Source organism: Marmota flaviventris, chromosome 12 (assembly GCF_047511675.1).
Source record: "Marmota flaviventris isolate mMarFla1 chromosome 12, mMarFla1.hap1, whole genome shotgun sequence".
NCBI lineage: Eukaryota > Metazoa > Chordata > Mammalia > Rodentia > Sciuridae > Marmota > Marmota flaviventris.
In genome coordinates this window covers 12,201,454-12,215,613 of record NC_092509.1, presented here as the reverse complement: position 1 = coordinate 12,215,613, position 14,160 = coordinate 12,201,454, and the positions used below count along the sequence as shown (strand labels likewise).

The following is a 14,160-nucleotide window of genomic DNA, read 5'->3' as shown; positions in this document are numbered from 1 at the left end:
GAAGCTTGGAGCCGGGGATACGGCACAGCACGTGGACAGGCACGCCGGAGGGACGGTGACGTGGCCTGGCAGACTGCGGAGAGAAACCGAGGCAGGTGCTGCAAAGGCACAGGGTCAGTGCTGAGAGTGGCTAATAGCCAGTGACAGGGCTGGCCCTGGGAGGTGACCTGCTCCTCCTCTGGGGACAGCATGTCATCACTCACAGCATTTTCTGGTTTTCTTTTTACTAAATTCTGATATAATAATCTGAACCATGTTTCCCTTCAAGCCTGAATCATGCTACACCATAAGCTGGAGCAATATTTTTTTCTAATTTTGAAAGCATTTACATTTATAGAAAGGTTGATGTGTATTATATAGACTCACCAATTATTAAAATTTTGCATGTTTTATTCATCTGTCATTTGGTCTGTCTACACTGGTTTTTGTTGAACTACTTGAAAGTACACTATTGGCACAATACCTCACCCCTAATACCTCAGCGTGTCTCAGGAAAAAGGATATTCTCCCACATAACCACATTGAGGCTACCCAGCCCAAGGAAAATAACAATATCCATAAAATAGTCGAATATGCAAAGTTTCCTGAAAACCTCCAAAATGTCGGGCACAGCTATGACTCCTCCGAAGCAGTGTGGACAGTGCCGTGTGGAAACTGAGGTGGCCGCTGAGTGCTGCTGAGGCCTCGGGAGGAGAGTCCAAGCCCCTAGAAGATAACCCCATCTTGTCACCTCTCCCCTTCATCAGGCACAAGGTAGCCAAACGAATACAGTGACCAAGATGCCACCCACCCTAAAAAGGCACCACCGCATGCACCCAAAAGCAATGGAGAAATCCCCGCACGTTCCTGGGTGTTGGCTCAAATGATCCCAGCTGCCTGCTGACCACCTGCAGCCAACGCTCCTCAGGGCTCAGCACGAAGAGGAGGTGGAAAAGTCACGAAGAAGGTCCTGAGACAATGTCCCACCCCCAGAGCCTGTGCTTAGCCTGTGTTTGAGCGTTATGTGCACACACCAGGTGAATCAAGGACCAACCAGAGCAAGACATGACAGAGAAGAACTCCAGATCCTTCCATGAGCAACAGCACACAGAGCAACAGTCTTGCTACCCAGGATGTTCTGGCTTTATTAATATGTAAAATGGTGATGCCCCTAGAGACCCCGCTCCCCTCCTGCCTCTGTGAACTGGATACTGTTATGACTCAAGCTGGCCCGAGCACAGGAACAGCTTCACAAGCTCACTCTGTGAACCTGGGGTTTCCTCCTGGAGGAGCTAGAGGAATGGCACCAACAGAATGAGATCTGGGCAGGAGAGAACAGGTGGACTGGGAGCACATCCTGGCTCCCCTGAATGGATTCGAGTCCATGTTATTTCCACCAGGCCCCTCGTTAGAGGAAGAAAACAACCTCAGGACAGCATTCTTTGCAGCTGGAGAGAAACAGAATATCTACAGCAGAAAAATGTTAGGAAAGAAATGTCCTGGTGACATTGCTCCACTCACCAACCCTGTCAAAGATCGGCATTGTTGCACAATAGCACAAAAGGAAAAAAAAAAGTTAAATGCTCTGGGCTACATCAAATGAACAAGTAGAACTCTGATTACAGCAGAAGAGTTCAAGTTTCCCAAGGAAGAGAGAAAGGAATTCTCTGGGGCTTCATAGCCTCTGCTGTATCTTGCTAGAGTTACGGTTCCTACAATAAAACACCATGCAATAGAATTCATATAATACAGGGCTAAGTTTATAGCTGTTCAATGTTGGTCCAAATCACCACAAGATATTTATTTAGAGAAGGACCACAAATAGACACACAGTGCACTCATGAGATGGCCCCAAGGCAAGAAATGTGTGTATTGGAGTCAATGCAATTCATGGATTCATAGGTGTATGTCAGTATGGAATTTTTTAGGAAACAGCACCTGTAGTACATGTTTACCTCAGGGGTGAATATTTTTTACCACCTTTCAGAAGCAGTTATTTTTTGATGATTGAATGCTGATGTTGGAGTGTGGATGGATGAGCTCATGAATAAATGAAAACACCTTCACAGCAGCTTTGAGGTTCCATCTGCTTCTAACCCAGGCATAAATGAGCCCCTCCGTGGAAAGCATCTGGAGTTCCACGCAGTGATGTTCTGATGTCCCTGCCTGGCCCACGGGCTCCTCCGCAGAGGGCAAGGTGGCGGTGGGTCCCAGTGGAAAACGCTTTGTGCTCCTGTCTTCCAGTCACCGCTTTGAAACTCCACAATGTATTTTTAAAGAATCACCAAATACAATGTTGGTTACAGACAGAGCAAATACATTCACACCTCCACGGTGCACGCTTCCTAGTGCTTAAAAAATAAATTCTAATGGCTTATCAAACCTACTGCATCAAATCAGACACATCTATATAAGATTTCTATGTTCAATACTTTATACAATGAAATGCTGACAAGGTAAACATTTTTGGATAAACCACAAGAATTTGTTGTCCTGACTTATGGAATTTGCCCAGTTTTCTAACTATTTTTTTTTGGCTGATTTTTAAAGGAAAAGAAATAGAGGAGGGTACTTCCAGTTCTTCCTTGGTATTGCCTGCCAACAAAATATACTTCTACCATGAAAAATGTTTTTTAAACTCCCACAGGTGCACGGCATGAGCAAATGCTGCTGCGTCACACCCACAGGCCTCATGCCTATATTGGTGACTGTGTTCCTTTACATCTTCAACAGTCCCTGAAAGTGAGCTGGCGCAACTTCTAAAAGGAAAAACAAGGAGGCGAAGTCTGTGTCTGTGAAGAAGCACCTTTCTTCCAGCCCTTCAAAAGAAACTTTGAAGACACACCCTGATTTTGGTAACACTGGATTGTTGCAAGAAGATGGTGAAGAAGGGTAAAGATAATCTGCTAATAGATTCTGATCTAGGTGACACACAGCCAATTGACAAGGAGAACATCTGAATGCCAAACATCTGTCAAAACCAGAAACTGCTCTGAAGTTACACGAGTCCCCATGTCTCAGGAGTCCAACACAGCCTGTGACCTTCTACTCTACAAGTCTCCTCAGCCAAGCGATTTATTTCCTACAGTCCAATGTCATAAATTAAAGCTACCTCAAGTTGCATGACAGAAAAATCTGTGTCCTTGGCTTGGGCAATTGCTCAAAGGCTCGCCACCACTATCCACCACAAGAATTTACTAGGCTCATAACAGTATAATTCCTTCCGAGGCTCTGTAATAAGATAGTGGCTTACCCTGTTGCTCAGTGCACTCACCACGGAGCTAAATCAACATATATCAAGTTAAAAAAAAAAAAAAGAACCTAGTTCATCCCCAGCCATGGAACAGGGTGTCCTGCTCTGTCTGCAGGATCCCACTGACGGGGCCTCCGTGGCTTCTCTGTTCTCTTAGCAGTCAGGAAGCACTCCTTTCTTCTAGCTGAACGTCCTTGGCCACGCAGAGCATTGCTCTAATCTACGCGGACTCAGGAGAATGGTCCAGAAGTTGTAACCACAGAGCAGCCTGCAGGTGCACAGGACAGAGCCCAGCTTCTGCTCACCCAGAAGGAAGGGGCGTGCACTGTGACAGCAGGGTCCCCAGGGCTAGGGGAGGAGCTGAAGCCTGATCTCCACCCAGGAGGGCACTGGCCTCCAGGGCTTTCTCAGTTGCGGCACAACCTGCAGACACTCTCTCCAGGTAGACTAGCTTCCTCTGTCTCTGCCTGAGAGGACGCAAAAGAGCCCCTCAGTACATTTCCTCCACTCAAGTGCCCATGCCCGGCCAGAGCACCACCTCTTGTGTTTGTTTCTGGCAAGATCTCACTAAGTTGCCCAGGTTGGTCTTGAACTTGTGGGCTCAAGAGATGATCCTGCCTCAGCCTTCCCAGTGACAGGGACTAGGAGAGCACCACTGTGCCTGGCTGCACACTTCTGGTTTTAATTTCAAGTCCCAGGACAGACACTGGTCGAAGCAGGTGGGCCTAAAGTTGGCCCTGTTCTATCTATGAGCCCAGGAGAGATGGTGCTATCTGCTGCCACAGGCTTGACCTGAGGGCATGGTACTAGGCAGCTGAGGGGTCCCATGAACTGGCAAGACCTTCCAAAAGGTTCTGTTCTCTCAGTGACAGGGTATAGGTGGGTTTTCCCTCCTCATCACTCCTTCACAGATGAGAAACCAGATGCTCCCAGTGGTGAGTAACTGGTCCTGTATCTACCAACGGATGGAACTGGTATGTGAATGCAGCTCCAGAGAATTTCATTTCCTCACTCCTCCCGGCCACATCAAAGGACATGAGTCCACCCTGCTCCCAATGCAAGGCCCCAGCTTTTGTGAGCATCTCAACAACACTCAAGAAGATGCTCAACGAAGTTCAATGGCTCTCACACATATGGATTCATATTTTAGTACACTAATCTGATTTTTTCCAGCTGCTTAAGGAAAGGACCAGTGCTCCCCACTGGAGTGTTCTGGGCTGGGCACTTTGTAAGGGATAGAGGACAGTAGGCACCTCCTGGTCTGTGCTTCTTGGAAAACCTGGAAGACATCACTTCCCTGGAGGTACGACCATGTCTTTCACAGCCAGATGGCCATGATCTGAGTGAGATGGGGAGCATGGGGTTCCTTAACAGCTAATCTTTCTGCATTTTAATTGTCAAAACTCGGAAAGCATTTACTAAATTGTTAGTATGCAATTATCCTCAGGAACCAAACTTACGCTCTGACACATTAGAGAATGTGTGTTCTAGTGTTTACCCACCTCAGCCACCTCCAACTCTTCCCTGTTAAATGTTTTCCATCTTGTATTTCATGTGCCAAGCTGCCTTTGAGAGTTATGTTTACCACCAACTCCTCCGTCTCCGACACAGTGCCACTTCTGAGTCGCTGGCCCAACCCCTGCTGCTCCAGAGGACCTCACAGGAGCCATGCACCCCAAATTCCACCACAGCGGCCACCACTCTGGCACTGGCACCCCCACTCTCAGTTCAGTCTGAGGGGGCCCAAGGGCAAGATTGTTCCAGAAGCCCTTCCACTCACCTCATGCAAACCCTCTGTGACTCTGGTCCCCAGCGATGTGAGTGGGCACCCTTCACTTTCTCAGCTGCAACTAGAAGATCTCCACCCAGATGAGGGAGACTTTGTTCAGTACCCTGCAGGCTACAGGCCCAGGCTCACACTGTAAATGGAAAGCAGGACTGGGCTAAAGGTGGGTGGCCTTTGGGATTAGCCTACCCTCCACTCTAAAAATGGCTTAAAACTAAACCCATGAGCATTCTAAAAAAAATCATTTTTATCTCAACATATTAGCACCATGGAGTTAAATCTACTACAAACACATTTGTATCTCATTTCAAGCAATAAACATGACCCCCCTCAAAATAATCCCTAAGAAAGTGCTTTTGATTAGGAAAGCAGTTGACAGTGCACAGTCAACAGCACCATTAGGGAAATTGAAGCAGGCCAGAGACCCCGTACCCAGAAGACCCTCACCATATTTTTTCTTGTTAATATAATATCAGCAAAGATTTATGCAAAACAGTTCAGTGTGATTAGACCTTCCTATTTTCTGATGCTGTGTCTCGCAAAAGCTAAGTTTAACTGCAGACCTGCTGATGTTGCTCCTGCTTCTGTGGTAAAACGTGTAAAACCTCTGGCTGTTCTAAAAACTGGAACAAAAAGCACTGTCATGTGAACCTCCAAGCTCCCCCCACCCCCGCCAACTCGGTATTAAGTCCAAAGCATTTCTAGACTCTTGGTCCAGAGAATGATTTGGGCAATAGCCCCTCTGGACCCTGCAGTCAATAAACCTGCTTCCTGAAAATTCCCTGGGTGGCCAGCCTTGTCTGTCCCACATCCAAACCTTTCCACAAGCAAAGCATCCTGCCTCTATAAACACTCACCCTTGAAGTCTCCAGGACTCGCCCTGGGTTCCTGCGGTCTATGCAGGGCTCTGCCTTTACACTCCCTGAAGAGGGAACACCTGTACAGTGAGCCTGTCTTCCGGAGCTCAGCTCTATATTTTGGCACAGGGTGAAGGCTCCAAAAAGATTCCATGAACAGAGGAAACGAAGGAGCAGACGAGTGCTCCTTCCCCAGTCACATAGGACCCTCCATCTGGGACCTCCAAGATCACCCCTTCTGTCCTGCCTGTGCAGAGGTGCCACTCCCACCCTGCCAGATGCCTGGAGCTGGCTGTCCACATACAGATAGCATATTCCTGATCTTGGGCTCCCTCTTCCCTTCCATAGCCATCTCCTCCCCACCCCCACCACCCAATGGCAGCAACATCAGAGAAGGGAGAAGCAGCAGAAGACACTTAGGTCAGTCACTCTTCCCTACTTTGGGCAAAGATGTTCTTCTTTGGATCATCCAGATCCTTCCAACTCCTAAAGGTCTCTCTACGGGATGCTGACTTATGGGGGAGGGGGCTGAAATCTCACTAGCTGCAGAAGCAACAGGCCTTTCTGAGTCTGCAGAAAGACCTTCATTCTGGGGCTGGGGTTGTGGCTCAGTGGCAAAGCGCTTGCCTTGCACATGTGAGACACTGGGTTCGATCCTCAGCGCCACATAAAAATGAATAAATGAAATAAAGATATTGCATCCATCTATAACTTAAAAATAAATAAATAAATAAATACCTTCATTCTAATGTGTCCCATCATGAAAGCCCAAGGAGTGGGCCAGGTGAAAGGAAAAGGGAGGGAAGGTGAGGAATTTGGAGCAGGACCACTCCATGGGCACCACTGGTCAGTAGAGTAGAGGTCACTTGGGAAGTAAGCATGGGGTTCAGGTTAATGAGTGGGTCTCAACCAAACGCAGCCCTCCAAGGGACACCTGGCAACATCTGGAGATATTTGGTGTTCACAAATGGGGGTGGTGGTGTGCTACTAGCATCTAACAGAGGCCAGCAAGGATGCTAAGTGCCCTATGATATACAGTCCCCACCACGGAGTCACCCAGGAAAAACTGTCAATAGTACCGAGGTTCAGAAACACTGGGCTTATCATCAAGAATTCTGTTCTAGTCTATGGCTCAGAAGACACTTCCAACGTAACAGGAAGTCAGCATAAAAAGTTAAATGATATGAGTCCCAGAGGCCAGCAGTTCAGGTGCCATCCATTCATCCATTCAGCAAATATTTATGAGCACTAGGTGCTTTCTGGGCTGTGGAAGAGCTCACAGCTGGTGACTTGAAGAATCCCTGCCAGTGTCACCATGTGGTTCACTGCAGGAACTCAGAGTGGGAGCCTGGAGAGTGGAACCACTGAGAGAAGAGACTCAGCCTCGCCTGCCCACTTGTTGAGAGCTCAACTTCCACAAAACATCCCTCTCAGGCCTCAGAGGCTTTGGGATTTAAAATAATAATAATAATAATAATAATAATTCCTCATAAAAAGTCTTTTGTCCAGAGTGAAACTTGTGGCTGTCACTGCTGGGGTTGAGCATAGTTCATAATTATCTCATTTATCTTAACTGCCAAAACCTAAAAATGAAGGGGGTGTGGCTGAACACTTGGTTAAATTCTTTCTGCTGCTGCCCGGGCAGCTGCACACCTCTCCAAGAGTCCAGAAACTCTCCTACAGTCAGAATGCAGAGAAGCCACTTGGAAAGACAACTGAGAGGTAACATCAAAACGGTAAGGACCAGGCTTGGAATCTCTGTGGACACCATGAGGAGAACATTCTGTTTTGTAATTATACCTCTTTCAATTTGTTGAATTCAATTATTAAGCAACAAATTAACTGACCACTACCTACAGATGGATGAGCCTCTGCTGTTATTTTCTTAGTTGAGTAGAAATGGCAAGCAGCAAAAGCACTGCCCTAGAACCTCTCCCGCTGCATGAATAAAACATTAGCTTCTCTAAATTTAAACGTAAACCCCAATTAATGCATCAAAATGTCAGTTGTCACCCAAAGCATTTTAGTAGCAAGGAAATACCTTGGAATAAAGAAGGATCCTCACAGGAACACAGTGGAGTGATCTGATTTTATTCCCATGGCTGGAGCTCCTACAGCCTGTCTGCTAGTATTTATCCCCTCAACAAAGCCTCAGAGAGAGGGCATCTAAGAATACTGCTGGTGGTTCAAGGGACTTGTTTCCATGGTCTTAATCATTAAGTACGTTTGTACCAAACTCAGTCATCACCACTGTGAGTGCCCCTCAAGTCACAAACCTCAGTGATCATTTCCAGAAAACCCTAGAGCCAGGCACAAATAGAATTATAAAAATAAACCTAATCATGACTTCAGGGGCTGAAGAGATGACTCCCAAAAAACTATGATTTGTATCATAGTCCTCAATTACAAAGAAAGCAGAGAATGAAAACAAGAAATAGAAAAGTTGTATTTTCTAACAGAAAAAAAGCAGAAATAAAAAGTGAGGTCATATCCATAGCCATAAGAAAAATGGTTTCCAATGGATTTGAATTCTTGTCATCCTACACCCCATATTTTTCAGACAGAAAGGGAACTTGGTCCCTTGACTTCCTTCTGCAATCTAAAGCCAGCAGATCAGCGATGATTTCAGTAGCAGTCAGGAGACTCGAGTACACATACATCATTGTAAGGTTTATGCTGAATTAAATGCACTCACCACAGTCCTCTAAAGACCAGCAAGGGCATAGAAACCAAACATTCAAATCCTATGTTTCTTCCCCAAAATATAAGCTCATTGCTAGTAGACTGCTGATGTTTGGCTTGGACTTGAAGGTTTCATAAATAATCTAAAGATAGACATACTTTTAGTGATGAATATAAGATTAAATTACAAAAGCCTGATGTTCTTCCTAGTACCAATATATTGCAATTTCAAGCAATAAATAACAGGTTTTAAAAATCCTCAAGATTATCAAGCTATTAGACTCACAAATGAATGAGGCAATGCTCATTTCTTTGACTGAAGTGGTTAATGTCTCTTTGCTGTGTCCAAACACAGTGATGAGACCACTCAATTCTGGTTATATCTATCAGCATCTGGAGTTTGTTGTAGGCAACCTCTCTCTCTTCCAAAGTAAGCCAAAAAAAGGTGAGGTCTGTGTCATTGCTCCTGGCACAGTCAGCTGAAAGCCCACTACAAAGAAGTTTCAGCTTCTCTACCTGGCACCAGGCTTTCTTTCATGTTGCAAGCACCGTGCCAGAATTGACACTGATGCGTATGGAACCTCCTCACTGAGGACCCCAAAAATCCTGGGACAAAGGGAGGGGCTGAGATATAAAGAACTGTCATCCATCATCCTGCTTAGGAGACACCGGGAAGAGTTAAAATCCGGGTTGCCTAAGTCTGCATTCTCCAAAAGAGCCAGCTGCTCCTGACCCGGGGCCCAGTAACACTTTCTGATCACAGTAAAGCTACGCAGCCCAGGATACTGATTCGCTTGCGCGTTTCTCAAGTTCTGCCACAAGAGGGGTGCCCTCCATATTGTGACACCTCCGGAAGAAGGGGATAAGGATGGAGAGGACTGTGTGGGAGAGAGAGGCTTGTGAAATAACGGATCAGAAACCCTGAAGGCTCCGGAGAACTGTCTCCAGGCCTCTTCCTCAAAGTTACAAACCCTCAGGCAGGGCGGCAGCTGGCGGCAGGACCCTCACAGAGCGCGCTTCCCAGGCTGCTGTCACAGTGGTAGGAAGACCAGAGGACAGGGAAAAGGCTTGGGGCGGGGTGGTCTTACTTTTGTAGCTCGCTGCCCAGGGCTGATAGCCATAGTAGCCTGTGATGCGCAGGATCCGCTCCTCGATGGAGGTGAGTCCCACCGGCCCGCTGGTGAGGTCCTCCACCGAACGCGACCATTTCAAGTCCTCCTTGATCGCCTCGTCTACCACCAAGTACTTGAGCTGCCTGAGCTGGGGGCTGATGTCGGACAGTCTCCGAGGGCTGACGTCCGGTGACCTCCTCATGCCACTGAGGCCGCGGGCGCCGGGGCAGGTGGCAGGCGGAGAGGGATTAAGGACAGAGAGGGGGGCTTCGGTGAGGAGCGGGGCCCTGGGCGAGCCAGGGTGCAGCCGGGGCTGCTCCCTCGCGCCACCCACCTCTGCTCGCTCCGAGCCTCGAAGTCGGATTCGTCTCCCGTCTCCCGCGCCCTCCCCTGGGCGCCTCCGGCAGTGTGGGTTGGGGCCAGTGGCGAGGGAGAAGGTGCCTTAAACTTCCCGCCATGCACGTCGCCCCTCCCGGACCCCCGAGGTCGCGGCTGCAAGAGTCCACCCAGCATTCGGGCCATCTGCCGGCCGGCTCGCGCGCCCACACCCCGGGCGCTACTCACATGGCGATGCCTTTGCCCCTGGGTGCGCCGCCGGGAAACTCTCGGATCCCCATAGGCAGCGGCAGGGTGAGGCCGGGAGCTCCCAGACTTGAGGCGGAGGGGCCGCGGGCCCGAGCTAGCGGCAGCTGCTGGCCAGGAGAGGTGGGAGCGCTGCCCGCCACGGGTCCGCCCCGTGCAGCCCTGCGCGCCCTGGTTTGTCCCCACCACCTCCGCGGCGTGCGGCGGGTGGCTCAGCCCGGCGACTCGAGCCGGTCCACGGGGCCCACTGCAGCTAGCCGACAGCCGAGCGGCGGAGCAGCGCCGCGCCCCTCGCCTGTCACTGTCGCCGCCGCCCTAGCACAGCGCGGGCGCGGGCGCCGCGGGGCCGGGAGAGCGCTCCCAGCTGTGCGCTCCGAGACACCTGGGCGGGCGGGGGTGCGCCCGGCAGGCGCGCGGAGCCAGGCGGGGGCGCTGCGCCCCGCTCCCGCAGCCCGAGTGCGCCCGCCGGGCTCCCAGCTCCGTCCGCAACCTTGGGGCGTGCAGCGCTGTCCTCCGCCTGCAGGACCCGCCACAGCCCGCGGACCCGGCCGGGCACTTCCACCAGCCTCGGGGCAGGTGCTGCCACGCCCGCCCCCGCCACCGACCTCCTAAAGAGCAAAACTACTCCGAAAGAAAAAAATTCGCCTCTACACTCAGAATGCCAAATAAATAAATGGTATTTCATAGGCAAAGCTGAGAAAAAGTACATCGTTTTATGGTCGGGATGGCGCAGTCAAACCTGTCCTCAAAGGGCGCATCTTCTCACTGATGAGGCCAGTACCCCGTCCGTTTTCTCTTTGGAGATGCCCCTTCTCTTTAGCTTCTGGTCGGTTTTGTGTTTCCCTGTTCACCCGCCCTTCTTTCCAGATTAACTAATCACCTTTCATAAAGTTATTGTCCATTGGTCCAAATTTAGAAAATATGGGAATGTGTGAAGAAAGATACCAGTTATCCCACCAAAGGTGCCTGCTTTGAATTAGATATGGCCTCCTTTTTTCCAAGGCAAAAATACTTTTTTTTTCTTCACAAAATAATCAGATTCAAATCACACAACTACCTCATGTACCATTTTTATATTAAATATAAATATATGTTCCTCAGCAAACTGGAATAGACGAGAACTTCCTCAGCTTGATGAAAAGAAATTATAAAATCCTACAGCTAACACAATGCTAACTTCACGGTTGTGTGAGAAACTGGGCATTTTCCTGCCAAGATCAGAAATAGGCAAAGTTTATGGTTTGAATAAGTGGTGTTCCCCCAAAAGCTTATATGTGAGACAATGCAAGAATCTTCAGAGGCAAAATGATTAGATTATGAGAGTTGTAACTTAATCAGTGGATTAATCCAGGTATGGATTCACTGGCCAGTAACTATAGGCAGACAGGTGTGGCTGGAGGAGGTGGGTCATTGGGGGGTGTACCTTTGGGGTTTATATTTTGTCCCTGGTTAACAGAGCTCTCTGCCTCCTAGTTGCCATGTCCTGAGCTGCTCTCCTCTGCCACACCTTCTGCCATGATGTTCTGCCCTCCTCCACCAACTATGGACTGAATGTCTGAAACCTTGTATCAAAATAGCCTTTGGGTCTTTGACCACAGGAGGTAGAATCTGACTAAACAGATGTCGCTCCTCACTAGTCCTTTCCAACATCACACTGGAAGTCCTAGTTTGTGGAATTACACAAGAAAGGGAATCAAGTACACCAAGAAAGAAGAATTAAAAAGAAAGCTAAATTGTCATTGTTTGCAAATAACATTGGTTGTTTATTAACAAAATCACAAAGGATGACCAGAAAAAAAAGGGGGAGGTGGAACTAATAGGCAATTAAAGTAGGATCTAAAAAAACATTAAAGTACAAAAATCAACTGATTCTCCAAATGGAATTCAAAATAAAGGAAAAAATACTGTTTACATGAGCACTCCTCAAAAGTTAAATATCTAAGTATAAATCTAATAAAATATGTATAATATATATGGAAAACTACAAAATTCTAATGAAAGAAACCAAGGGAGAACTAAATGAAAAGCTATCCCATATTCATGGACAGGAAGACTCAGCTACATTAAATTTATGGATTTAATGTAATCCCAGTCATGTGTAGATTCCACATAGGAAGAAAAACTTGTAATATTTTGTAGCATAGTAGAATAATTAACTGAATATTTCAAAATAGCTGATAGAGGGGATTATGAGTGTTCCCAATTCAAAGAGATGATAAGCCAGTGATGGATATGCCAGTTAGCCTGACCTGACCATTACACATTGCACATATGTATTAAAAGGCCACACTCTGCCCCATAAATATGTACAACATGAGTTAATTCAAAATAAAAAATAGAAAAATTACATGAAAAGGCAAAGGACCCAGAATACCCAACACAATATTAAAGAGAAAAACATTCTGAGGCCTGACATAACATGACTTCAAGACTTCATATAACCATGGTAATCCAGACACTGGTGTTGGTAAAAGAACACACAGAGCCCAATGGAACACAATAGGTCACCAATGAACTGGCATAGTCAACTGATCTTGGATAAATAAGCAAAGAAATTCAATGAAGAAAATGTACACATTTCTTTTCAAATGGTGCTAGAATAACTAGAAATCCGCATGTCAAAAAAAAAAATCTAGACAGCTCACATTCTTCACAAAAACTAACTCAGAATGGACCATTGGCCTAAATGCAAAAAATAAGCCCACAAAATCCTTAGAAAATAAACAGGATAAGTGGGCATGATAACACACACTCATAATCCCAGGCAGGGACTTGGGAGGCTGAGGCAGGCGAAGCGCGAGTTCAAGATGTCAGCAATTTCATGAGGGCCTGTCTAAAAAAAAAAAAAAGTAAAGATCTGGAGATGTAGCTCAGTGGTAGAGTGCCCTCTGCTTCAATTCCCAGTACAAAAAAAAAAAAAAAAAAAAAAAGAAAAGAAAGAAAGGAGAGAAGGGGAAAAAAACAGGAGAGAATCTAGATAACCTTGGGTTTGTTGGTGACATTTTATATACAGGATCAAAGGCATGATTGATGAAAGGAAAAATTGATAAGTTGGACTTCATTAGATTTAAAACATTCTGCCCTGAAAAACACTGGCAAGACAATGGGATGACAAGCCACAGACTGACAGAACATTTTATCAAAAGATAGTACAAAAACTGGTATCCAAAATCAGAACTCTTGAAACTCAACAATAAGAAAATGAACAATTCAATAAAAAAATTGCCAATTACCACTATCATATCACTAAAAATATACATATGGCAAATAAGCATGAAAACATGCACCATATCATATTAAAACTGCAAAAATAAGCCACTCCCTACATACTAGAATAGGTAAAATCCCCAACACTGAAACAGTAAATTCTGGCAGGACGTAGAACTGAAAACTGGAATTTCTTCTCTTCTGCTGGCAGGTAGGGTCTGTGTAAGTTGCAGGCCTCTGCAGTCCACAAACAGCTTGCATTTCTGAATGGCGGGCTGTGCCCCCTAGTGTTGCAGCCCAGCAGCTCACCAACTTCTTATTTCAGACTGAAATCCACAAACAAGGATGAGGGTCTAAGAGTATGATTTATTAAAAGGTGAATAGAAAGAGAACTCCCTGCCCACAGGGAAGAGAAAGCCCAAGAGAGGTTCCTCTTGAGTGTGCTAGTCTACGGAGTTTATATAGCCCTTGGGTCAATACTATTGGTCTAAATTTAAGTTAACCAGGACTTGAAAAAAGTACTTTCATTATTGGTTGACCATAGAGTCTGAACTTCCATTCAGGACTGCCCCACCACTGTTTTCTGGTCGCTAGCTGTAACCCCAACTTCCCAGGTGGCTGAAGTCAGCGGATGAGGTTGCTGGAGGAGGAGGTGTGTTTGGCAGCTGTAGCACTGTGTGGACCCTCATCTGTGCCTGGCAG

The 14,160-nt window shown here is 47.0% G+C and overlaps 1 protein-coding gene across 1 annotated transcript in view; it reads right to left on the bottom strand.

Annotated features, from left to right (window-relative positions):
• The window catches only part of Slc35f3 (solute carrier family 35 member F3), a 239,769-nt gene extending 229,483 nt beyond the window's left edge, over positions 1 to 10,286 (bottom strand). Inside the window, exons 1-2 of the mRNA XM_027948005.2 lie at positions 10,234 to 10,286; positions 9,646 to 9,875 (exon numbers count right to left, since the gene is read on the bottom strand). Coding sequence (XP_027803806.1) covers positions 9,646 to 9,875; positions 10,234 to 10,286 — 283 coding nt within the window. The remainder of the gene's footprint in view (positions 1 to 9,645; positions 9,876 to 10,233) is intronic.
• Positions 10,287 to 14,160: the final 3,874 nt, after the last annotated feature.